This window comes from Gekko japonicus, unplaced genomic scaffold (genome assembly GCF_001447785.1).
Source record: "Gekko japonicus isolate JY-2015 unplaced genomic scaffold, Gekko_japonicus_V1.1 scaffold353, whole genome shotgun sequence".
Classification (NCBI taxonomy): domain Eukaryota; kingdom Metazoa; phylum Chordata; class Lepidosauria; order Squamata; family Gekkonidae; genus Gekko; species Gekko japonicus.
Genome location: NW_015160219.1, coordinates 328,942 through 356,366, shown reverse-complemented (window position 1 = coordinate 356,366; position 27,425 = coordinate 328,942). Strand labels below are relative to the sequence as shown.

Here is a 27,425-nt window from a genome sequence, read left to right as displayed (position 1 = left end):
TTCAAAAGTTCCAGAAGTTTTACATCTTTAGGGTAGGCTGAGAGAGAGACAGAGAGACAAAGACAGAGAGAGGGAATGACTGACTGGTTTACGCCATAAGTTTCATAATGGAGGGGTGACATGAACTCAGGCTTCCACATTCCTAGTCCAATACACCATTATGCTACACTGGCTTGGGGTACATTGTACATCATGGACATAATATATTTCAGCATTTGGTACTGCAGCTTCTCTTTAACTTAATGCATTCCCAAGTTTTACAATATGTAATTATATATCAGTGCATTGGACATCCTTAACAGAGTAGTTTGCAAGTGCTTCAAACAGAGGTGCATCGTGCAATTTTTTTCAGTGCAATTTGCATTTGCCATGGACAAAAAAATAAAGTAGAACAATTAAAAATAACTTACTATATAATTTACAAAACTTTCTTTTGTTATGGAAGTTTAACAGCAGTCATAAAATAAAACATCTGCATTATTTGGTTCCACTGCAAGTACGCTTCCCCTCCCCTTAGTGAAAGAACAAGATTTCTAAAAAGCTTTTCCCTGCCACCAACCCTCTGAAAGTATCCAGGGTTATGCTTTCACATGGACCCAGCTGTCCAGTTAGTGTACAGATTGCTATTCTACCACGTCTGTAGTGGATAGTTACTCTTTTTAGCAGTTTTCAGTATGGCTTCTTCTAGGATCTATCTCTAGGACTTTCAGCTTCTGATGTCTTCCGGGCTAACCGAGGTGGTGGAAGGGGTCTGAATGATCTGTCGTCTTCAGAAGCATCTTCTTCACGCAGTGTGCCAAATGTAGGCCGAGGCAGCAGTGGTTGCCTGAAACCCCTGGTTTGCTGAAGGTGGCTGGACTCTTGGTTATCTGTGTCCGTTTCGTTTTTCCATTCCATTTTTACCTGCTGCTGTCGAAGTCTCTGGTCTCTTAAAATCCTCCCCGCTTGAGATTTTAAATTTAGCACTGTAGTGTGATCAGAGTCGGAATCACTACCGTCACCCACTGCAAATTTAGAAAATTAGTACATATGAATGCACTTCCCAAAAATTTATTCATTCTGTACAACAGAACAAAAGTTTGTACACCACAACAGAAGACCAAATACTTAGCTGTACGATGTGTAGTTTTTATTAGGAATATGATTCTGTGTAACAATGGAATTTGGTGTTTATAAATGCAGGGAATGTTAAAGAAAAAGAATATTCATTCTAACAAGGTTAATAGTACCTGAAGGCATAGTCAAGCTGATGTGTAAAAATTATGAGGTCAAAGCATTTTGCGGGCAATTGTTTTGTAATGTTATTTTGATTAATTTTGATATGCTTGACTTTTGCTATGGCATTATGTTTTGTGTTGTTATTTGGTATATGTCGCAACCCACCTCAGATTTGGAGAATACACAGTACAAAGTTGGGGTGCATTTTCCCACATTTGTGATATGAACATGCCCAATTGATTTCTTGTATTGTACACATTATCTGGAATCTTCCTGTTCATTCTCTCTCTTGTATAACAAGAAATCCGACTTTGTTTTATTGAGCATTTGCTGGATGCTGTATTGTTTGCTTGTTTACAAGTCTTCATTTTATTTACTTTTTCATAGATCATGATAGGAATTTTTAAGCAGTGTTTCTGATTTTCCAGGGTCAGGCTGCATAGAAGCGTTTGGCCTGTTTTTAATGGAAAGGCTAGAAATATTTTTAAAGCATAATAAATACAAACATCTCAGACCAGCTAACGATGCTTCAACTTGAGAGTACAAAACTAGACGGTACAAAACTAGGAATTGTCAGTGAAAAATAAGTCATTTCTGCTCCCCATAATAACAAATAAAGAAATTTTGCTTTCAAGTGGGAAAAAAATTAAACTTGGGGAAATCATAGCTTTCATTCAGTCTGATTTACAAGCAACAATGCAGTGCATTGTTTTGCTCCATGAAAGCTTTTCTTATTCCAGACAGAACATGAAATAGTAGAACAGGTCCTGGGTGTATCTGGCTCATTCCAGATTAGGGGGGGGGAAAGCTTTTGACAAAAGCATGGCAGAATCAGAACTGTTTTAAGATCTAGGATACTGAGACATAATCACAATGGCACTGCCAGGAATCTGGCCCCTCCCTCATTAGGTGCTCTACTCACAAGAAACAGCACAAAGAATGCCTCTTATGGCATCACTGCAACTTGATATTCACATCAGTCTCTGCGATTACAATTTTATTATCCTCAATATGTAGCTCCAGAGCTATTTTTGGGCAGGAATGCACAAGAACGGAGTTCCAGCTAACTCCTGAGTTGGCCACACCCAGCAGGAACTCATTAGCATAATAGGCGACACCTAACCAGTGAGAGCCAGTTTGGTGTAGTGCTTAAGCGTGCGGACTCTAATCTGAGAGAACCGGGTTTGATTCCCCACTCCTCCACTTGCACCTGGCTGGATGACCTTGGGTCAGTCACAAGCTCTGGCACAGCTGTTCCTAAAAGAGCAGTTTCTGTCAGAGTTCTCTCAGCCCCACCCATCTCACAGGGTGTCTGTTATGGGGAGGGGAAGGGAAAGGAGTTTTCCGCTCTGAGACTCCAAGTGAAGGGCGGGGTATAAATCCAATCTCTTCTTCTTCTAACAGCAGAAACTCACTAGGATTGGCTACACTAGGGGTGTGTGGCCTAACATGCAAAGAAGTTCCTGCTACAAAAAAAGCCCAGGGTTTTGACAACAAAGTAAACAGAATAAGAAGCAAAAGGTGGGTGTGGCTGGATGACCACATTTCTGGTAACATGGGGGGGTGGCCTAATATGCTAATGCACTGTGCTGTCAGGGGTGTGGCTTAATATGCTAATGAGTTTCTGCTGTTGGGTGTGTCCTATTATGCTAATGAGTTCCTGCTGGGCGTTTTCTACAAAAAAAGCCCTGTGTAGCTCTAATGTTCTAGTTAAAAGCATAGGGTTGCCAAATGGGCCCAGGGGGCAGGGAATCCCCCGCTTCGGAGCCCCGATTTCCGCCCCGGCGGAATCGGGGCCCGGGGGAACCCCGCCCCCGAAGCTGCGTCACCAGAGGTGACGCAGCCACGTTGCTGACGTTGGGGGCGTGGCTGAGCTCGTCGGGGGGAAAACCATATGGCTCGGCCACGCCCCCAACGTCAGCAACGTCGCACGTCACTTCCGGTGACGTCCTGCCGGCGCGCCCCAAACGACCTCCCGGACACCGACGAGGCTCCCCCTCTCCGAGGGGTAAGTCGATTTGGCAACCCTATAAAAGCAGCATGTGTGAAAGGCACAGGTGAATGAGATGATATCCAACATCACATTTGGGAACCTAGGGCCAAGATTTTTTTACTTAAAAAAGATCCAATTATGTGTACCGAAAGGAACTATGGGTATGTGCTTCTTGAACAGCAACTCCCATAGTGCATGGCTAACTGCTCTGGAAACAGAAAGCAGTTTGTGATAACGCTATTTTCCACACAGAGACAGGCTTGTATATTTTATTTTATTTATTTATTTTATTTATGTTTGGATTTATATCCCGCCCTACCCCGAAGGCTCAGGGCGGTATATAACACATAACACAGAACATCGACAACAGGGCTTCCACACAGCAGGTTTCCTGGGGTTTTCTCTTATTAATGATTTAATAGAATTATATCCATATACTATTATACTAAAAAAATGCATCAGGTTCCCAGCTTTTATTGTTTTAAAGCTATTGTGTAGATATGCTTTTCTCCATATATCTCTGCAAGGAAACGGTCTAGAGACTAGGCTTGCCAAGTCCCCCCGGGGGGCGGGGAAAACCCTGCCCCAGAGCCCCATTCCCCGCCGGCAGCGGATCGGGCCCCGGGGGGAACCCCACCCTACGTGCACGACACCCGGAAGTGACGTGACGACGCCGGGCACACTGGGGGCGGGGCTACAGTCATCCGAGGGAAAACTCTATGGTTTTCCCTCGGACGGTCGTGGCCCCACCCCCAGCGTGCCCAGTGTCATCACGTCACTTCTGGGCACTCAAGTCGCCGGCCAGGAGTCCCCCGCTCTGGCACGTTCGACCACTTGGCAACCCTACTAGAGACTTTAAAATGAAAACTGAGAGTAGAACAAACTTGATGCATATTGTTACAGCACTATGAAATGGCTGATTAAGATTTTTTAAAATCCTCTGTAGGAGGAGGAGAAAATGGCTACCTTGGGAGAAAGACTACTGTGTGGATACATCAGAGAAAATCTAGGAAAACCCTGGGAGGTGCACAAATGCACCACAATGCTGTGGGGAAGCAAGAAAAAAAATTGACCATTTCCCAAGAGGATCAGTCTTGGGACAAATAACCTGTACAGAAACACCTAAGGTGTGGGCAGTCTGTGGTTCAAATAAGGAAAGTTAAAAAAAATATCAACTGAGCATATGCAAATCCCTGGGTGTGCCTAAAGCAACTATATAGGCCTCAGCCTAATACTGAAAGGCATCAAAGAACTGAAAGTAGTATGACACAGACTCCATTATTTGCTCATCTCTTTATTGGGCTGAAGAGGTTTTCATAGAGACTGCTGTGTCTCGAGAGACATAATGGTAAAAGCATAATCTAGCATCGCTCATTATGCGGATTGCAAAACATGTAACTACTGACCAATGGTGTGCCTTCTGGAGGGAATGGTTTTGATTGGTCGTTATGTATTGATTGTGATTGGTTGCAATGTACATAATGTGATTGGATACTGTAAGTATTGTGGGTGTGGCTATCTTAGCCAGAATTGTATATAATTTGCCGTTTTGCCTATTGTAATTGTCTAGCTGGTCTAGTCCTTACAAGGCTAAGCCTTTATGCTGTTCTCACTGAAATAAAGCTGAAATCACTTGTTGAACTGTTCCTCCGAGTTAAGTGTCATACTTAACAGAGACAACAGCAGGATTAAAGAAATGAGTGTGTACATTACAAGCAACACTGGCATTACTGTATCATCTTCACACCATCCTCCTTTACCTATCATCTTAGGCTGCACCATAAAAGCAAAACATAGTGGAATTTTAAAACCTTGGTGAGGCTGTGTGTGTGTGTGTGTGATATGTATTCCTCCAAGGCTTCTAAGGAGGAGACTTCTAGGGCTGCAATCCTCTGCACACTTCCATGGGAATAAATACCATTGGATGCAATGGGTCTTCTAACTAAAAATGCATAGGACTGGACTGTAAATGACATTGCTTGAAACATCAAGTCACTTCATCACCATTTTCCCCCTGGAAGTAAGTCTTACTGAGTTCAATGAGATTTTCTTTCTATTAACCATGTTCAGTCTTACAACCTTAATAACCTATTCTAAAATACACTGTTTCACTATGTAAGGGTTCATGATCTACGGTAAACGAATGAAATGCTACACAAAATTGGACTATAAGAAAGACAGGTTGCTTACCTGTAACTGGTGATCTTCGAGTGGTCATCTGTGCATTCACACCCTTGGGATACACTGCGCCTGCGCTGAACCTTCTCGGTACCGATAGCTAGCAAAAAGGGATTTTCGCGCCTCTCCCAGGTCACGCGCCGGCTCCACTGCGCATGACCAAGGAGGGGCACGCAGATCCCGCCAGTTCCTTCTGACCGCCGCCCAACAGCCTTCAAAGAAACAATATGAAGGGCCGAGAGCAGAGGGGAAGGAGGGCGGGTGGTGTGAATGCACAGATGACCACTCGAAGATCACCAGTTACAGGTAAGCAACCTGTCTATCTTCTTCGTGGTCTCTGTGCATCACACCCTTGGGAGAATAGCAAGCAATAACTCTTACCTGGAGGAGGGGCCGAGGCCCTACACCTGCGCCGTCTGCAAGATAGACCGACCCAACGCCACACGACGAGTAGACCGGACATCAAGGGCATAATGCTTCACGAAGGTGAGCGGAGTAGCCCAAGTCGCAGCGTTGCAGATGTCCTCCAATGGCATCCCTCTCAGGAAAGCTGTGGAAGCCGCCACCGCCCTTGTAGAGTGGGCGCGAAGTTGACCTGGAAGAGGTCTCTTAGCCAAAGCGTAACATAGCTTGATTACTTCCACAATCCACCTGGACAGCGTCTGGGAAGAGATCTTCTTCCCTAGGGAGGGCATACTGTGAGCAACAAACAAGGCTGGAGACTGACGAAAAGACTTGGTCCTGCCCAAATAGAACAGCAACGCCCTCTTAACATCCAGAGAGTGCAATTTCCGTTCCTCTTCATTGGCAGGAGACGGGAAAAATGACGGCAAAACTATATCTGAACGTAGATGAAACTCCGAAACGACTTTCGGTAAGAAGGAGATGTCCAAAGACAACGACACCCCATGAGGGGAAAAAATCAAGTATGGTGGATCACACCTTAAAGCAGCGGCGCGTGACCTGGGAGAGGCGCGAAAATCCCTTTTTGCTAGCTATCGGTACCGAGAAGGTTCAGCGCAGGCGCAGTGTATCCCAAGGGTGTGATGCACAGAGACCACGAAGAAGATCCCCGGAAACTCATCAGTTTGGCTCAGCTTTGTCAGTTAACTCACATATTTAGAAAACCTTATTCCTACCCTATTACTCAGACACAGAGAGAGAGAGAGAGAGAGAGAGAGAGAGAGAGAGAGAGAGACAATATGCAGAATATACAACTATCACTCAAATCAACATTCATTTACCCTCAACTTACGTTGCATTTGAAATCAATATACCTATTTGACCGGGGGGGGGGGTATTCTTTTTATTAGTGAATTCATTACCTTTGAAAGAGAACTGACTTCTTTTCCGTACTTTCTCAGGGAGTTTTGCATTTTTAGGCAGTGATAAGTAGCGTGGTGATTTGTTTTTAATCTGGAGAAATAAGAATAAGGAGAATTATGTACAGACAGAGCAAAATAGATGTTCGAAAAAGAGATTTAAAACAGTTTCACAAACTAGAAAAGCTGTGAACCAGACGTGCATGTGAAAATTACTACTTCCTACTGAGGCTACTCATTTTGCCTCACAGTATAAATAAAATCTTGCCCAATTTTATTCACAGGTATGAGTAGAATACCAGTATTCATTCTCTCTCTCTCTCTCTCTCTCTCTCACACACACACACACACATACAAAACAAACCATGGCACATCTACTCACTGAGAACTAGCCAGCAGTCTCACCATATTTTCAGTAGCATAATATGTATATTAGAAAAATTAGAACTATGCAGTAGAATACACTTGAAAATGCAAGTACCGGTCTTGACAAACTATTGCTCTTCCTAATGCTCTCCCTTAAGCTGTGTCGGCGACGGATCAGAATTTCTTTGGCCTGTTTCTCATTTGCATCTTCAGCTAGGCTGTACCTGTTGTATGAAGGAGCCTGAAACAACAAAGCCACAGCTACATTTCAGATCAATATTAATACAGACAGCAGCATAGCAACACAAAAGGCAACCATTCCTTCAGTTAGGCTTGCCAGCTCCAGATTGGGAAATACCTGGAGATTTGGGGGGGGGGGGTGGAGCCTGAGGAAGGAAGGGGAGAGACCTCAACGGAGTATAATGCCATAGAGACCACCTTCCAAAGTGGCCATTTTCTTCAGACAAACTGATCTCTGTCACCTGGAGATCAGTTGTAATAGCAGGAGATCTCCAGCCACTGCCTGGAGATTGGCAGCCCTACCTTCAGTGCCTGAAGATGTCTAACCAGCAACATTAAAAATTTAAAACCAGACCTGTGCACATAACTTACTAGATGCAACCTAAGCGAATGCATGTTCAATCAGATTGTTTGCTGACAGCCATATTTTGGATATACCAAGGCTATACCACTTACCAACCCTCCTGTTTATATTTCTACAGCCCAAGAGCTTTTGATTCATGAAAAGTTGTGGTTCTGCCATTCATAGTAAGAAGACAAAGAATTTCACATGCACTTGGCACAAAGCAGAGAAGCTGCCTTCCCTCTTGCACAGCCTGTGTGCTGTGTGCTATATCCCAATTAGATGGGATGTAAACAGACTCAGGAAGCATAATCACAAATATGTGCACATATTATTGTAGCTTAAGCCACCTTCAATCCAGTACTTCTCAAACTCTTTGAAGCAGGGCCCAGTTCATTTTGGAAATATTCTGGAAGACACTTACCAAATAATCCCATGCTCTTTTCCCTCTCAGAATAAAATGCAACGATCTCACATCAATTAACACTAAACAAGTTTACATTTTATCTTTCAGTTTATTTATACATATATAGCATTATTTAGCAACAAGACAGGGCCATTTTACACATTATGCAGAGGAAAACCTAATCTGCCTCCACTCCGATCTCACCCTGTTTCTCGTTCTCCTTCCTGACCCACCTGTAAGGTTATCAGGCATGACCTGGCAACCAGCCAGAAATGTGGGGTCCAGTATTTACTGCAGGAGGCGGCGATTTTCAGCACCATGCAATAATATCACTTCCAGCACAACCCAGAAGCGGGCCAGACAAACAGGGGCAGTGATCTTTGTCACTGAGCAATGATGGCACTTGAGGTGCAAACCAGAAGTGCTGGCATCGCACCAGGTCAACACTCTAGCACTTGCCTCCAAACTCTATTGAAACCACAGTGTTTGGGGGCGAGTGCTAGAGTGTCACCCCAATGCAATGCCAGCACTTCTGGGTTGCACTGTAAGCGACAAAGATCACTGCCCCCATTTGCCTGGTCTGCTTCTGCCCTGACCACCTGGGCATCGGCAGGCAGCAGCCACTACCAGGAGTTTGCTGCCATTAGTGGGCACCTGTTAAGCCTACTGACCTGTGTGAGATTTTCAAACTACTTTGGGGTCCCAACCCACAATTCAAGAACCACCACTTTACGCTGTAAGAAACGCAATGGTATGGTCGAAATTAAGCATGAAAAACTGTGGATCGAATAATCGGATCACCTATAGGATGATAACAATTTCTCAGTCGCAGTACCAACTGGAACACTACATTCAGAATAAATGGGATATAGAGCCTTAGCAACTGGAAAACATTGCCTTTGGGAACACAGCCTAAATATTTAAGTCAAACTCACTAGTGCTTTGGCTCACTGTTAAAAGTCTCATGTTTGAAACAAAGGACCAGGACACTGAAGCAAACGCCTCTTCTAAAGTTGTTCTGGAAAGGCAGAAACACAGCTTGTCAGGTGCAATTCCGTGCCTTTGCCATGTTTATTCATCAGCTTCCTTATACACTAATCCTAAATACATTTGCTTGGAGGCAAGTACTATTGATTTTAATGGAAATCTTGCAAGGAAGCTTGCTTAGGGATGGCATCCTAGTGTTTTTAATAGAGGAGGAAAAAATATCACCAGCTGAGGCAGTAGATACATGCGCAACAGGGTGTTCCATTAATACCAGTTTCTACTTACTCTGTGCCGTATTTGATAGAGGTTCTTTGTTAATATATCACGTATATTATCTATCTCACCAGGAGCAAAGGTTACTGTTTTTTCATCTTGATGTTCACTGTTGCAAGGCAAAATAAATTTAGCATAAATATGTAATAACTTTTAATAGTATGAATTACTCGCTTTTCCCCCATAGAGATAAAATAGCATTTTAGAGGAGGGAAAAAAACATTCCTATCATTTCTCACATTTCTATAACAAAAATTGTAGTTGATCTAACTCCAAGAAGGTGCTACATCTCTCTTCAAAGTGCTTAAAATGTAAGTTAGTAGGGAGTTCCCCAGTAAAATTCTTACTTTTCATGAACAGAGAATACCACAGAGTTGGTATACTCATCACAGTTTAGTATCAATTAATTGTTGGCAGGCCCATCCAGTGACTGAAGAATTTTCAGTTGATAATCTATTTGTTAAACAGACTGATCTATTAAATATACAATAAAGTATTATCAAAAAAAACCTTCTGAAATACTGATGATAACTCAACAATTTTATGTGACATAACTTACACAATTAAATAACAAAACCTCACTAGTAGAAGTCCATGTTTTGATATTTTCTTTTGAATTGCACATGTAACAGAAACAAAATAAATGTGTCCCTAATTTTCAGTACCACCAGACTACCAATTAAACCAATGGAAATTTATGACCCTAAATGTAAGGAATACTATAAATCAGGGCTCTAGTCGGGGGGGAGCTCTCAGGTACGGAGCTCCGGAAGAGAACCTCTAGGGGGCGGGGCGGTCACGTGGTGAAGCCCCGCCCCCTTCTTTACCCCGCCCTTTGCTTTGATCCTCATTCCGTTTGGGAATGAGGATGAAGCAGGAGGGTAAGTAGCCGGGCCTTCTGACACACTTCCGGTGATGTCAGGGGGTGTGGCCTTCTGTCACTTCCGGTGATGTCAGGGGGCGTGGCATATGCAAATAAGTTATGCTAATGAGTTATGCTAATGAGCTCCGGCAGCTCTTTTTCTACAACAAGACCCCTGCTATAAATGAATATTTGTGTATTCATGGAAAGACGTGGAGTGTAAACTTCAAGGTCAGTGCTATTTCTGCATGCAAAATATAATGAAATCATGATTCAACCTGATAATGGTAATGCTCCACACTCCCTTTTCTTACCTGATAGAAGCTAGAGATGGTACCGTGCTTATCATTCCAGTCTCTGCCATCTCAATGGCATGCTTTATTTCAAGCTTCTTGTAGAGAGTGACAATACTTGATTTGGGCTGGTTTTCCCGAATTAGAAGTTTCCGCAGGTACTTCTTATCAAACTTCATAAATCTGTATGAAGAGCCAAAGCAATGACATCTATTATTTTGTCATGTAAACACTCATGAAGCAGAATGTCTCTATGGTTAAAGGAAAGATTCAGCAGATTACTCCTTGAATATATCAAGAAACTGTTTATTGAATGTACAGGATGGGGGTGGAGGGGATTTGACATTGTGATGCCAAAGCAAGTTCATGTAATTTTGTTAGTGCTCTTGTCAATAAACTCAATACACAGAATTCAGATGTGGTACAGTTAATTCATCTCTATCTTGCACCCTACAGTCACAAGAAACTAATGCTGTAGAGAATTAACAAATGTGAGAAGACAATCACTGAACTAAGAAATTCAATCAGCATTCGATTTCCAACATAATTAATATTCTTCTTACTTGTCTTTCCAAAAGTTATGGCCCCAGTGTCCACATACGTCTTCAATTCCAGCCTTCACATGATCAAAAAACTAAAATACAGAAATGTTCATGACTAGTTTTGGTATATATCAATTAGTTATTAAAATGTGATTATAACATCTATTACATATTTTACGCTGTTATTCTTTCAAGGAGCCCAAGGCTATGCACATGGTTCTCCTTTTGTAAATTTCATCCTCACAACACCCCTGTAAGCCAGGTTAAGGAGAGAAGAAGAGTTGCTTTTTATACCCAGTCTTTCAATACCTGAAGGAGTCTCGGAGTGGCTTAAAATTGCTTTCCCTTCCTCTCCCCACAACAGACACCCTGTGAGGTAGGTGGGTCTGAGAGAGCTCTGATAGAACTTTGACTGACCCAAGGTCACCCAGCTGACTTTATGTGGAGGAATGGGGAATCAAATCTGGTTCTCAAGATTAGAGTCTGTTGCTCTTAACCACTATACCATGCTGGTTCTCAAGTGCAAGTGACTGACCCACATTCACCCCATAAGCTTCATGGCCAAGTATGGTTTTGAAGCCCAGTGTCACCAGTTCTTGTCTGATACATCACATTAATCAAGTTCAGTCTCTTGGACATAATATAGCAACAGTTAATTCTGATCATAAAGGGACATTCGCATATTTAATCTAGGACTTGAGCATGAGCTGTGCAAATGGATTGGCACAGGGCTCTGCCTCTGGACCCTGGCATTCAAGTAGATCATGTCCCACAACATATGCCTAATGGCAGTTGTGGAGAAAGAAAGGTGGTGTTGCCAAACCACTCCCTCATTCTATGACATCACTCCCCTCACTTTTCTCTTTGGCTGCTGCGAATGCTTTCCTCTGTTGCAGCACTCACTTCCTCTGTCACTAGCACTTCCATATGGGCAAGATCCCTGTTCTCAAGGAGCCTTTACACAGAGAGAAGTGCTAGAAGCAGAAGAAGTGACCGCCAAAGCAGAGGGAAGCCTCCACAAGGGGCCAGAGAGAAGCACGAGAGGAACAATGTCATAGAATTCCAGCCTACGCCTACAGTGCAATGGATCGTCATAACCAGGGGTCATTTCGTAGAAAAAGAGCTAGGGGGACTCATTAGCATAACTCATTAGCATATGCCACACCCCCTGACATCACCGGAAGTGTGTCCTCCCGACAGCCAGCGGCGACCTCCAGCAGGCACCAGCAGGGAGCTCCAGGCCCCGCCCTCCCGCACCTCACCCGGGGGGATGGCGTCCCCCCGCGTCCCCCCCAAATGACCCCTGGTCATAACTTTAATTATGTCAAAACAATACTATGCAGGTAAAATGGAAGGTTAAATTGGATTAAATTAATTTCTGTGAAGAGATTTCTGTGGCTAACAATATAAATTTTAAATTACCTTCTCAAAATTGCACAATTTATGCCAGGCAAAGAAACCCTGGGCAGGAAAAGCTTCAAGCTAATGATGTGGGGGAAAATATTTGCTGCTATGCAATACGTGCATACTTAAAAAGGGGGGGGGGACACCACAAATGAACAAGTCCCAATTTCAATGCATTTCCAGAGGTACAGTATGTGTCCAAAGCTGCAAGCATACCCGAGTGTAAATCTCCTCACTGACTGCTGGCTGCTTTTTATTCGACCTTTTAACATCCAGAAATTCCACCAATGGGCGAATTGTTATCCCCTGTGGAAAACAACACATAGACAAGGAATAAAGTCATTTCAGTCCTTAAATTTCTTGCCATTGGTGCTTTCACACATGCTAAATAATGCCGTTTCAATCCACTTCAGCAACCGTTTGCAAGTGGATTTTGCAATTTCACACAGTAAAATCCAGTTGCAAAGTGTGTTATTGAAAGTGATTAAGTGTGTGTGAAAGCGCCCCATGTGTCACTTTGATGTACTATTCAGAGTGTCAAATAAATATTTATCAGTGGTTGTACTCAGCAAGTAGGCACTTTGATGATGTCCTCAAAATAACATTTTAATGATTCTTACATTGTGGTTCACAATGTACTTTCAGGTCCTAAAGACCAGGATAAAAATATGAAGGCCTTTTACATGCAAATACTGATAAATAACACTGACAAACATGTTGCTGACACGGAGCATGCACAAATCTAGCACATCTATTTAGCAGTAGTTCCCCTTTGCTTTCTACTAAAGAGGAACCCCAGCAGAAAAGAGGAAGAGAATCCCCCCCTAGAAAAGAGAATCTTCCCCAAATGTTGAACATGCAGTCCTAGGTATTTGCTAGTCATCCTTTGTATGTCTACAGGAGCTGGTTAACAGGGTCAGGGAGGAATTTTACCCTTGGGTCCAAATGCCCAATAGGCCTTGGGGGTTTTGCCTTCCCCATAGCAAAAGAGTGTATGTTTTGTTAACTACTGAATGAGCATAACTGTCATAACTAGCTGCTGGCATGTAGGCACTGCCTGGGGACATAGTATAGGGTGGGCTACCTGCGTGACCCTAAAGAAATCCATTTAAGGAGCCCTGGGGACACAGTGCATGACAGCCACCTTTGGGGCTGGTATGTGGACCACAGCCCCAAGAGGCTGGTAGCGGGCAGGAATAATAGCAGCTCCCACAACTTTCAGCCCTAAGACTAGCAGTCTTTCCTTGGGCCCCAGCCTATGCTGCACTAAAGTCTGAGGCACCTGTAATCAGTATTTTCCTCCAGTCCAGTACGTCTGTGTCTTCTTTCCCTCCTTCCCCTTTGGGCTGGTGTCCAACCTGGACACAAGCACCCGAGAACAAACAAGACGTCGAATGCATCACGGGAGATGATGACCAGCACATTTTCAAATAAACCAAGCAAAAAAGTCCACAATACATGTAAACTTAAAAATCACAGGGTTATATTCATAAATCCTATTGATAAGTCTCAGTCTACTATAACGTAATTCAAGGCTATTCATTTTACAATAAAGTTGACAATCCGCTTGCAAAGCTCGAAACAACCCAGGCTTTGTTAACTAACTAACTTTGCATGATTTATTAAGTTTAGTATAAATAATGAACTGTGGCCTCCTTGTAATAGAGCTCGTTCATTGGTAAAGTAAAATGTGACTGGGCAAGAGATTAGAAGGCAAGAGGGGACATTATTTGGTCTATTACTGTCTCTGCAGTGTAAATTCAACTACTATTTGCTAGTTCACTTTTTTTTTTTGCATGAAATGTTTCACACTAGGAGCTATGCTATTTTAGCTGTGACAAAGGGATCCAATGCAAATAACTATTGATTACTACCTACAGGTAAGCACCCCCTTCCCATCTTACCTGAATGAAAACAGTGAAGAATATCACCACAATAACAGCAGTAATGAAAAGCTTCTTCCTAGGGAATACACCAGCAGGAAGTAGGAAAACCAGAGAAAAGCATATGGCTCCTCGGAGGCCACCATAGGCAATAATAAACTGGTCCTTAAATGTCAAGGGAATAGTCCGGAACAGGTTAATGATCTGAGTCAAAGCAAAAACACCTAAGAAAAGCAGGGGACAGAAACGCATGTAGCTCAGAATGCAGCAAAACATTAGTCTTCAAGGAAGCATATGAGAATAAAAGAGAACTGATATGTACCCAAATTTGCATTCTATTATACAGAAGTGTATAAGATTTATTTACAGAAGAAGCCGCAATCATACACACAATTAGACCTGCCATAGAAGCGGAGTTAAAAGGCACCGGGGAAAATCCAGTAGAAAACGGGTTGCGATGGGCCACGGACAGACTTTCCCCTGTCTGATCACTCCAGTGCATTCTCGTGGCATCGGGATGGTCTGATCAGGCCATCCCAACTCTGTGCCGTTGTTTTCCCCCCTTCTCAGTATGCGCATCATTGCAAACTCCATAGGGAGCCTTCAGTGCGGAGATGCAATTAATCGATTCCTTGTTTAAGCGCATTGGAAACAAACGGGGGGGAAAACCGGACTCACCCGCAGTTGCGTCTGCAGTGGTGGGCTGTGCCCGCAGCTTCCAAGGACTGTGTAATCGCACAACTGTGGGTCAAATTCCTCCGGAGGAAATAGCCTCGCTTCCCTCCCCCCCCCCCGTTTTTTTCTGGCATGTGTGACCATGACCAGAATATACTGTGCAATTCTAAGCAGGCCTACTCAAAAATCCAACTGTAGTCGACTCGATGTGGCTTACACCTAGGAAAGTGTTCTTTGCTGTATACTGACATTAGCTCAGGGGCTACTTTTCACCAACAACCTGACTTCCTCTGCATTCAGTCTATCTCAAGACCTATGCAAATGTTTTATTAAAAACTCCTTTAGGGGAGAGAGGACCAAAATTATACCTGCTGGAAATGGAAGAATGGAAATGGGAAAATAAGTGAAAGAATGAGGCACAATCAAGTAACGCATAACTACAAAAAAGAAGAAAGGGCCTCCAAAATTAAAACAAAATAGACAAAGCAGTACATATTTTTGGATTACAAATGCAATCATTGTACTATCACTGAAATATGTCGGTGAAGACGTATCAGTACATGAGCACCATTTGGTAGCTTATAAGTGTTGATTTCTCCGAGTAACTCAAGAATACTCTTCATCACCAGGATGTGACAAACTCATTTGAGCTGAAGATTATTTTCCTCCTGAAATCTCTACATATGCATATGATTAACTCATACTAGTATAATTATAATTAATTCAATGGTATCTTCAAAGAAAAATGGTACAACTATAACCACTGGTCACAGCATAGTCTAGGCTAATCTTGTATTCTGAAATATTTGTTCATTCTCCCTACATATTTTATGTAATGCAGATTAAGATCAAGATGGTTATGTCAACCCTCATCTCAGCAACTCTTAGCCATATTCAGCTGTTCCCTCTGTCCATTCCCTCTCCAACTTTCCTTTCTCCATCAGACTTTTCCCTCTGATCTTTTTCCTTTTCTCCCAGTTCCTCACTCCCATTTCCAAAACCCAGCTCTTTCCATTTTCCCCTGCTCAGCTTTCTTCGTCTTTTATATCCTGGGCCACAGTTCTTTTATTCCTCTTGTCCCGGGCACTTCTGTCTGCACTGTTTCTCTCTAGGATCGAGGTGTTCAGTCAAGAGCGGTCAGAGCTTTTACCGGCTATCCACATGTTCCTGGCGTTGCAGCAGCTCAGCCAATCACTGCTAGAAACTGCAAGATGAAGACTCTTGCTAAGATGACTGAAGGCTCAAACCCCACCACCACCCAGCCACACAGCAAAACTATCCTATGGCAAGCAATCCTTCCTGTTCCTTCCTTTACTCAAGGTAAGGATTCAGCAGATGGGTCAGGGATTAGACAAAGAGCCTACAGTAAGAGGCACATTTCTTCCTTGCTATTTGTTTTCACTTCCTATTGAGTCTAGGTTTTTCTGTTTTACAGAAAATGTTGCATGAAGATAAGCATCTTCAAGTTGTCAAGAAAATGTTCGAGTACAATCTAGAATGTTGAAATTCTTACCCAGGGCACGCCAGATCAAACAAAAGAGGAGGGTGAAACAAACAAAGGCCCAGTTCCACTCATGATTGTTTCCAACTGTGGACACTCCCATGAAAATGAAGATAAGAGTCTCACTGACGCTGCTCAGCATCTTCATGAAATACTTTATGGTGGTGTAGGACTTCTGAGAAACATTCTCTTCCACATATTTGTTCATGGTCATAGCACAAGATGTAATCCTGAAAGAGCAAAATCAGCTTTAATTCAGCGTCTTGATATTCCCTTTGAGATTCACGCACCTTGCTCCTCACTACCGATGTCAAGATCTCAGAGAGGTGTTAAGACGCACTTAAGAGGAAGGCAGCCTTTTATTCCTGAAGTATCCTGGCGGCTGTATCATCCCAGCCCTTATACTGTCAAACCCACCATTGGAGAGGCTTAGAACAACTGGGCAATTTTGTGACCTGTGGGAAGCAACTTCATAAGTGGCAGAAAAGGCTCAGCATCCATAAGTAACCGCATTGACTGGGATCCCATTAAACCTAAGTGAATCATGCTGCTTTCAGTAGGGCCAGGAGCATGCACAGCAGGGCCTTTGATTGTTGCTAAACAGTAAGTCTCTTCTCCACACCAAAAAACTGCTGTTTAAAAAACATGTTTGCAATGCAGCGCTTGGGAGCTGTACTTCAGCAGAAGTAAACAGACCCATTTCCTTATGTGCAAACCTATGTAACTGGGGCGACAGTCAGACATGCCTTTAGATCCAACTCAGCTGCGAATGCCTAATGGATCTAAAGGGCACAATCAAACTGTAACATCTGGGAAATGTCCCACAGTCGTCAGCACCCTGTGCTGCTCCACCACAGAAGTGGAGTTAAAAGACACTAGGGAAAGCCCGTTCCTAACGCTTGCTGACAGGCTACAGATGGACTTTCCCCTGTCTGATCGCTTAAGCACACTCTCATGCCATTGGGATGGTCTGCTCATTCCATCCCAACTCTGTGCCGGGTTTTTTTCCTCGCTTAGCAGCATGTGCATAATTGCATACTCCATGGGGAACCCTCAGTGTGGAGGTACAATTCCTTGTTTATGCGCATGGGAAACAACAGGCAAAAAAAAACCCCACTCGCCCGAATGTTCCATCTGATTGGGCAGTGACCAGCTGAGTCTGCAACTACAAAGGATGTGTGATCTTGCAATGGCGTGTCAATTTCCACCGGTGGGGGGGCGGGATAGGCTCGCTTTCCCTCCACACCAAATGACGTGTGTGACCGCAGCCTCGGTTGATGTAAAAGAACCTAAAACTATATAGAATTTACATCTTATATTCTAATAGTGGAAACTTGTATCCATAGATTAGACCCAAATTGACAGGATATTTTTCTCCAAACTTGGGGGATGCCCCTAGGCTTACAAAAAAATCTTAAACTACAAAAAGAAGGGGAGGGCTTAAAAAAAGAGAGACCAATTGACTGTGCAAGCACAGAGAACTGTTCTCTGGATGCAGGCAGGTGTGTGACAAGGAGGCAGGCAAGCAAAGAGGAGTGGGAGCTGTCATTTCTTTCCAGCTCCTCAGTGGCCAGCTAGGCAGCTAGGTGGGGAAGCTGCCGCTGTTGAGGCAGCTGACTGAGAAGCTGCCGCCGTTGTCATTGAAACAACAAAGCAGCTGGGAGGGTGGTGAGATGGGTGGCTGGGTGAGCAGTTAGATGGGGGAGGTCCCACCACTGCTGCTGAGGCAGAGAGCCAGCAGGATTGGCAGCTGGGTGAGCAGCTGTGTTTGTAGAGGAGCCACCACCACCAAGGCAAGAAACCAGCAGAACAGGTGGCTGGCTGGGTGGCTAGGCTGGCAGGGGAGCCACCACTGCCACCACTGAGGTGGCAAAGTAGCCAGGAGGGCAGAGGAACCATCACAGCTGGTGAAGTTAAGTCAGTGAACTGGTGGGATGGATGGCTAGACAGCCGGGCAGGGGAGTGACTGCTGAAGCTGCCACAGTAACTAAGTAAGAGAAGGGGTAGAAGCAGGCCGGTCAGGAAAAGCTGTGAGGGTGGTGATTAGATGATAAAGGGGGTACAGCAGCAAGGGTGGGGAAGTAGGTAGGCAGAGCAGCAAGGGTAGAGGAGTAGACTGTTGAGGAGGGGGGGTAGGTACACAGAGCAGCCAGGGTGGAGGATAAGTAGACACCTAAGGATGGGGGGTAGGTAGGCAAAGCACTGAGGTAGCAGTGAGAGGAAAGGGTACAGAAAGGTGGCTGGGTGGTGTCAAAAGCCAGAGGACTAAGCAAGGACCCATGTGAGAATTTTCTTGTATGATGCAACCCATCCACTTCCCTCCCTCAGAAGCAAGATTCTCCCTCCATTTCTCTCTCCCTTCACTGACTGAGCCACCCTGGTAATGTGTTTTCTTCTCCCTAAAGAAACTTTGGCTCTCCCATAGGGTTGCCAAGTCAATTTTTCTTACCGGCGGGGGAGCCTCGCCGGGCTCCAGGAGCCGTCCGTTAATGTGCCACCAGCACGTCACCAGAAGTGACCCGCGACATAGATCACATTGAAGGCGTGGCCCCGATCATCAAAGGGAAAACCATAGAATTTTCCCTCTGATGATCGGGGCCATGCCCCCAACGCGATTGACGTGGTTGCGTCACCTCTGGTGACGCAGCCACGCTGCACTTTGGGGGGCCGAGTTCCCCCCAGGGCCCGATTTCGCGGCGGCAGGAATTTGGCCTCCAAAGCGGGGGGTTACCCGCCACCCGCCCCCACTTGGCAGCCCTACTCTCCCACCCTGTCAGTAAGATATATTTTGGCTATTTGCTCAGCCCAGGAACCTGAGGGAAGAGATGGGATCACCTTTTAACTTAAACTTCTGAAAATGGCACTTGAGATGCTTTTAAAATTCAAAAATAACAAAAGGTTTTATTTAACATCAAGGGAAAAGGTCAGGTAAAATCAGAGGCTGAAATTACTGAGGTAAAACTAGTACAAGCACAGACTTTTGTTCTTATGTATCAGGCTAATGAGAAGTTCTTAAATTATTCATAGTTACTTCAAATCTTTATATTGAGAAGTTTTGTTCCAGGGTTTTCCCAAACACTCTAATACTCTTTATTTACATAGTTGCTGGCTCTTTTGGTGCCCAGAAGGCTGGTACCCACTTCCAATGCTCCCTCTAAACTGTGGAGTCTTGTGAGCAAAAATTCTGCTTTGTGAGCTATTGGCATTAAAGTTGTGAGTGAGCAGATGCCAACCTCCCGGTGGGGCCTGGAGACCTCCCAGCTGGCTGCCCCACTGGGAGCACAGCGGCAGGGAGGCCGGGCACTTGGTGGGCGGCAGCTGCTCCAGCGACAGGTAAGGAGCACTGCCAAGAGGGGGTAAAGAGCCGCGCAGTCCCAGGGCACCTCAAGGTGGAGGACTGGCTAGCTGGCAGGGAGCGCCCCTGTGCTCAGGCGCCAGCAGAAAGAAAGCGTGGCAGCGGCACCGCGGCCTCAAGTTTGCACACGGGGGGGAGGGAGGAGAGGATTGTGTGACTGGAGGAGGGGAAGGGAGGCTGGGAGGAGGTAGGTGGGCAAGGAGCCGGGCTGCGGCTCGCGCATGCTGGCCAGCCAGCAGCAGGGCGCGCTTGCCTTTGCTAGTCCTTCCTGGCGACGCCTGCAGCAGCTCCGGCTGCCTCGGCTCCCCTGGCAGGCGGCAAGCACAGCCCAGGTGCGGGCTCCCCTCTCTCTGCACCCGGGGAAGGCAGCTCTGCCGGCGCCTCTCTCCGCCAGCCATGGATAAGGAGAAGTCGCCTGAGAGGGGCCGGGCGGGCGGGATGCTGAGAGGAGCTGCGGAGAGGAGCCAGGGCACTTTCCCTTGGAGCCCGGCCTCTGGCTGGGGTACTTGTTGCCCTCGGTGCCTCCCCCCATCGCAGCCTCGTCCTGTTCCCGAGGCGGAAAGCGGCCAAGGGGAGCGCACTGGGAGGAGAGACGGGCCCAGCAGGTCTCTCCAGATAGGCACGGGCTTTTGGCGGGGGCGGGAGGCGAGCTTTGGTGCCTCCATCCAGGGCCCGCACTCTAGGTCAATGTCTAGTTGGCCTAGCGGGTGAGACGGCCCTGTACAGAACTCCAGTGGGAGGAAGAGGGCAGGCAAGAAGGAGCTTAGAAAAAATTGCAGCAGAGATACAGAAGTCAGAGACAGGGTTAGGTATATTCTCCTTTTACCCTTTGTCTCTTTTTTTGCTCCAAACGGGCCCCCAATAAGGAAGCTTCTCCTGGATAAAAAAGAGCTGGTATCACGTGCGCTAATATGCCACGTGTAATTAGGCCTTGATGTCAATGGACAAGTGTGTGTAATTTGTACACCAAATCATGGTCAGAGTATATAATAATAGAAAATGAAGTACATTAATAAGCATACACTGTTTCATTCCCATCTCCTGTAGAGAAGCCATAATTTTTTATTTCCTTGACAAAACAGAAAGTGAGTCCCCATCGAGGAAATGCTCTCACTTGCCTTTTTGGTAACAGGAAGGACACTGTACATGGCTATCTTGACCACCATGCCAGGTGGCAGCTATAATTAAGTATTCCCTTCTTGAAAGGAAATTGGCCTTGTGCGATTCAATATAAAAAGATTTCACTTTTCACAAGGTACCATTCCATGATGTATGATGAACTACAAATAGATGTCGTATGTAAGAGAGAATGCTAAGCTTCCTGTTCTAATGCTGCATTCTCAGGTGTTGTCCATGATCACAAATGTCATTCACTGCCAGCTCAAGCCAGATTCACACGGTAAAGAGCCATGTTGCACACTGCATCCCCCCCAAAAATCATGATTTACTACCAAGTGTGTACTTGTGAGGAAGCCAAAGTAGGGTTGCCAGACCCCCAGTCTGGACAGGGTCTCCCCCAATTTTCAGGGTTTCAGCCTGACAGCAGCCAGCAAGAAAAGCCCCACCCCCAAACAGCCTCCTCATACAGCAGTGTTGCCAAGGCAATGACATCACATGGAAGTGATGTCATCATGCCAGGGACGTCATGTGCTCTAGCATTTGGGGCAAAACTCTATGGTTACCACAGAGTTTTGCCCCAAATGCCAGAGTGTTGCTGCGCAATGTCACCAGCATGATGACAACACTCCTTTGTGACTTTACTGTGTTGGTGACATCAAGCGAGGCGACATTACCCCACCCACCTCACTCCCAGAAAGGAATCATAAGACTGCGAAACCTGTAGGAGAACACTTTAACCTTCCAGGACATTCAATAGATGACCTCAAAATAGCTGTTTTATTACAAAGTAACTTCAGGAACAGAATAGAAAGGGAAACTGCTGAATTACAAGTTATTACAACACTTGGAACAAAAACCTCCCCAGGACTCAACAGGGATATAGGATTTTTATCCCATTACATATGCTAACTCATTCAGTCCTCACATATGTATTCTCAGCAAGAAGGACTATAAATCCTCTGTATTTTAGTGTATTTATTTTGCAGAATAGTATATTAGAATACTGAATGTAATGCAAGGGATATTGGGTTGTTACCCTCCGGCCCCGCCCCAGCCCCCCCCCCCCCACGGGAAATTGGAAAGTCTACACCCTTGAGGGGGAGGTAGGGTCAAGTACTCTCCACACCTGAGGGGAGAGAATGAAGATTCCCAGTCACTTCCCACAAGTGGAAAAGACACCTTTAGACATTAATCTGCTAGTCTGACATATTTATTGCTTTACAACTGTTGACCTTATAACCTTAACTTGTTATTTAGTTTTCACTTTGCATATCTTGAACATCATCATGTTACATGTTAATTTGCTCTTCATTCTCTGGCTATAAGTTTGAACCTTCCCTGCCATACTGATGTATTTGATAAAGTGTGCGTGCACACGAAAGCTCATACCTTGAATAAAGCTTTGTTGGTCTTAAAGGTGCCACTGGACTCTAAATTTGTTCTAGTGTTAATGACAAGTTACAGCAGCATAAAGCTATAGAATTGTGGATGATGGGATAAAATAATATGTGGTCTCCCTTTCTCTGTGTTTGTATGCATGCTTCCTTTAGTTCTTTTTCTGCAGCTCTGGGGCTTTTCTCAAATTTCTACAAACAGCTGACTTGTCTGTTCATGGTCCAATCTCCAGATTTAACTATCCACAGATGGGGCTATGGTGAGAATTATATATACTGATAGTCATTATACATGATTACATCCTAGCAGAAGTTATACGCTACAAGTAGTAATAACTTGTTTACAGAAATGACAGTATTTAAGCCATGTTTAATTTGTTCCTCTTGCCAGGTATCCTTTTTGGCCATGGTCCAACATGCTTAAAACTGTTAATTTAACTGACTTAAGTACATCTAACTCAGTGCTGGATTGTGGTCTATGAAATGTAATCATGTTCACTTCTCTAAATCTATATTTAAACCAGGAAATGGAATAAAAGTTTGATGATAGTATATCATGGGGCCCACCTGGAATGAAAGTCACTCTGCACAAACAAGGCAGTTTCTGTCTCAAGACTATAAAAGAAATCCTGGATCATTGGATATAGTCATCACGTTACTTTGACCTGCTATGAAACTTTACAAAGGTTTAGATGTGCTTCTTCGATTTGTTTTTCCCAACTCAGTGAGGAAGAGAAAAAGGGCAAAGAAATGAAATAGAGAAATTAAAAGCAAAAAGTTTGAAAACTTCTGTTTGTTCCATGCTAGAATTAAAATTGAATGCACAAAAAAGCTGAATTAACAAAAACAAAAAGGTTCTACACTGACCACATTCAATGACTTTTCAGGAGAAGTCAGAAGGTAAAGCTTTATGTGCTGGATACAAGTTTAGGCAGTTTTGAATCTGCATATTAGCAACAGCATCATGTCTTCCTGCCTTTCATAACAATGTACACCCAATCCATATGCCAATAAGAACAATTGATAGATTCTTTACAGAGCCTCAGTTAGAGGCCTTGGATTTCTGTGAAATGGTTGACACTATTAGAAAGATAATCTGCACACAAGACATTTCTGTGCTGAGATCAGTGATCAGCATTTGAACTAGTTCTGATGCTGCATTTTTATGCTATCAGATAAGATCACCCTTGATGTGCTTAGCAGACTAGACACTTTTCATTCAAACCATTTTTAATGTATACAGTGCAATCTTAAACAGAGTTACACCCTTCTAAACTCACTGACTTTAGTAGACTTCGGTAACTGTAACTCTGTTTAGGACTGCACTCTTAAAGTAATCCCCTGGCCAAAGATTTTTAAGGGCTGTGTGTTGAGGGACCCTGATTCTAGCTGAGTTACATATTCTGCACTGCAGTTTAGTGATTGTGAGCAGGATACATTATCCAGGAAATACTAGATGAGAAGTCTTGTTAATCTGCTGGACCAAAACTATACTTTTAACAGCCAGGATTTTTAAAGTCGGGGGACATTTAAATTTCTTCGGGGGCACTGGCTAATTGAATTAAAGAAATACCTGGCTCCTTCCCCACACCTTGCTTCCACTCGGGGGCCCTGGGCTGGATAGGAAGTTGTGGGGCCTTGCTAGTAAGCCAGGGGGCCTAGCCCCGAGATGCCCCACTGTAGCTACGGGCCTGTTTATACCCCCAACTTTTCCCCTTAAAGGGGACTCAAAGCAGCTTACATTGCCCTCCTATCCTCCATTTTATCCTCATTATAACCTTTGTGCGGTAGGTTAGGTGGAGAGTATGTGACTGGTCAAAGGTCACTCAGCAAGTTTCCATGGGGATTTGAACCTTAGCCCCCCAGATCCAAGTCAAGCACTCTAACCCCTGCCCCACACTGGCTCTCTAAACAGGATTTGCGGCATCAAACCAGCAAATATTTTTGATGATCCAATTCTGTCAGATAACAGAAAGCTACCTTCACTGGCAGATTCTATATGTACATATATATGCAGAGCTCTTTTTGTAGAAAAAGCCCAGCAGGAACTCATTAGCATAATAGGCCACACCCAGCAGCAGAAACTCATTAGCACATTAGGCCACACCCCTGACCGCACAGCTCATTAGCATAATAGGCCATACCCCCATGCCTTCCCTTGGCTTGCCCAGGCACCACATGGCTGCAGGGAGCCCGGCCAAGCCAGCCTTTGGACAGGCCAGGGAAGGCATGGGGAGGCAGGGTCCCCCTTGGCCCACCCGTCTTGGAGTTGCTGGGGGGGGTCACTCCCCAGGCCTTCCCTCTGTAGCCAGGCAGGCAGAGGTTTTGGCTGTAGTGGGCGTGGCCAGCTCTGAAGCCAGCCGGAACTCCGTTCCTGTGCGTTCCTGCCCAAAAATAGCCCTGTATATATGTTTATGTACAGACAGAATGAGGACAGGGAAGATGAGGGCAAAGGACATTCAGAAGACCCTGCAATTCAATCCATACATTAATATGCAGAACACAAAGTAAAACAAAATCCAATCAAAAGAATAAACGATCTTAATGAGTGAGAATGGAACACTTCCAACTGGTGATGAATTACTTTGTACACACGTTAATTTCTATTCCGCCTTGGGCATGGCGGAACGGTGGAATAAAATATTTTAAATAAATAAGGAGGAAAATTTGCTTACTGTGTTCAGAAAGCGACTACCTATCCTTACAGAGACCAAGCCTGATAGTGATAAATTTGAATATAAATTCTAATTCAGACCACAATCTTCCTTTTGGGGGGAAAAATATTTACGGAGAAATAATGACAAATTAATTTTTGCTATGGGCCACAGAGTTGCACTGCTTGTATCTCATCTATTTTGACCGGAGGATTGTATCCATTGCAATAAAAAGCAATGGACCTTACCAGGGGTCATTTCGTAGAAAAAGAGCTAGGGGGACTCATTAGCATAACTCATTAGCATATGCCACACCCCCTGACATCACCGGAGGTGTGTCCTCCCCACAGCCGGCGGCGACCTCCAGCGGGCACCAGCAGGGGGCTCCAGGCCCCGCCCTCCCGCACCTCACCCGGGGGGATGGCGTCCCCCCGCGTCCCCCCCCAAATGACCCCTGGATCTTACATTCTGTACGTTTAGAACATGCTATTTGAAAAGGAGGTGGCTTTCTGTTTCATACAAGAGAATATGAGCAGAGTCTCTTTTCTCATGTGAGGCAGAAAGTGAGAATCAGCCGTGCTACTCGATAAAATCGAGATACAGGTCAGGAACACGGAGCCACCAGATGCATGTTGCTCTCTAGAAGTTTATAAGTTAGATTATATAGCATTATGAAATAGAAAATGACCACAAAAACCAGCTGTATTAAAAAGGATTCTTAATAGCTTAGAAGCTCTTTAAGTACCTAACCATATGTTGAAAATGACATCTGAACATGAAACAGGCGGAAACTCGAACCAACACAAATGCTGTTCACAGAAGGCGAGAGAGGAGAGACCTTTCAGAATGGGGTCAGACCGGATTAGCATGTTACTGTTTTTAGATGCATCTCTACAAAGAGTTTTACATAACCTTAGATTCATTAACATATTTTCTGTGTTTATTGTTTAGCAATGTCTAATTTTAGTTTTAGAATTTATATTCTGCTGCTCCCTTAATGTTTCTTTTGATGGAGTGAGCCACTCAGCATGCCTGGACATTTGGGGTGGGGGCTACATCACTCTAAGTGTGTATAGGTGTTATCTCCTTGAATGGGATGCCTCTCTTTTTCTTAACCCGGGAACAGCCCTCTGACCCCCTCCTCTCTCTCTCTTTCTGTCTCTCCCTTTGTCCTTATTCTGTCTGCACATGGCCTTCCATTGAGACACATGTCTCTGCAGGTCTTTCCTGTAGATACAATGCCCTCATATCCCCAGGGGTCATTTCCTGCAGGAGCACACAGGAGCGGAGCTCCGGCAGTAAAGAGCCCAGGGGGCGGGCACATGCAACAAGCCCCACCCCCTGCTCCCAGCAGCCCTCAGTCAGAGCAAGAAGCAACCAGGTACGTTGCAGAGCTCCCCCCTGGCCCCCCCGGTCCAAAACAGTCCAGTGGCACCTTTAATACCAAGTTTTATTCAGATACAAGCTCTCCCTCCTCTGCGAGGACAGATCTGCATGTCCGTCCGTCCCCAATAGCTGGCAATCCAAAACAGTCCAGTGGCACCTTTAAGACCAAGGTTTATTCAGGTACAAAGCCCCCCCCCCCCGGCAGGACCGTTCTGGACCGCCCCCCCCCCAATAGCTAGCAATCCAAAACAGTCCAGTGGCACCTTTAAGACCAAGTTTTATTCAGGCACAAGCTCTCCCTCCTCTGCGAGGACAGAGGACAGATCTACACGTTTCCCCCCCTCCAATAGCTAGCAATCGAGAGCAGTCCAGTGGAGCCTGAGTGGTGGGTGTTGCCTTCTGACACACTTCTGGTGATGTCAGGGGGCATGGCATATGCAAATAAGTTATGCTAATGAGTTATGCTAATGAGCTCATTATGCTAATGAGCTCTTGCACCTCTTTTTCTACAACATGACCCCTGCATATCCCCATACACATGACACTGAACAAGATTATCAATTTGTGATATGAAAAGTTAGGCTTCTTTCTTTTCTTTTGACTGCAACCTGAATGTGAACTGGATCTACTCGAATAAATGTAAATTTACCCTTTTCACAATGTACTTCTTGGGAGATTTATTTACTGCACTCATTGTAACGCTTCTCTGACTCTGCTGTATTAACCAAATATCCCAAAATCTTTAAACTGCTACAAGTTTCTATTCTTGTTACTTAGTACAACTGACTTTCAAATATTTTAAGAAGTAATATTACAGCTTCGTACTTAATGTATAATGTTACTATTAAAGATAACAATATTGGGCCTTTCACACATTACATTTTCAAAAAGCGGTGGGAGAACATTTTAATTTTCCAGGTCATTCCAGTCCTGACCGAAGAGTGGCAGTCTTCAAACAAAATTTCAAGAGAAAAATACAGTTGAAGATTGCTGAAACTTGAGTTCATTCACAAATATAGAGCAATGCACCC

At 44.6% G+C, this 27,425-nt stretch overlaps 1 protein-coding gene across 2 annotated transcripts in view; it reads right to left on the bottom strand.

Moving 5' to 3' along the window:
* Window positions 1-588: 588 nt before the first annotated feature.
* Window positions 589-27,425, bottom strand: part of SLC9A2 (solute carrier family 9, subfamily A (NHE2, cation proton antiporter 2), member 2) — a 50,045-nt gene continuing 23,208 nt past the window's right edge. Inside the window, exons 4-12 of one of the 2 annotated variants that reach the window (XM_015410948.1) lie at window positions 16,499-16,716; window positions 14,332-14,534; window positions 12,644-12,733; window positions 11,045-11,115; window positions 10,503-10,664; window positions 9,339-9,435; window positions 7,187-7,318; window positions 6,715-6,805; window positions 589-1,004 (exon numbers count right to left, since the gene is read on the bottom strand). In XM_015410948.1, the coding sequence (XP_015266434.1) occupies window positions 685-1,004; window positions 6,715-6,805; window positions 7,187-7,318; window positions 9,339-9,435; window positions 10,503-10,664; window positions 11,045-11,115; window positions 12,644-12,733; window positions 14,332-14,534; window positions 16,499-16,716 (1,384 nt within the window). In that variant the 3' untranslated portion in view covers window positions 589-684. The remainder of the gene's footprint in view (window positions 1,005-6,714; window positions 6,806-7,186; window positions 7,319-9,338; window positions 9,436-10,502; window positions 10,665-11,044; window positions 11,116-12,643; window positions 12,734-14,331; window positions 14,535-16,498; window positions 16,717-27,425) is intronic. The other variant, XM_015410940.1, reaches the window with a different exon arrangement.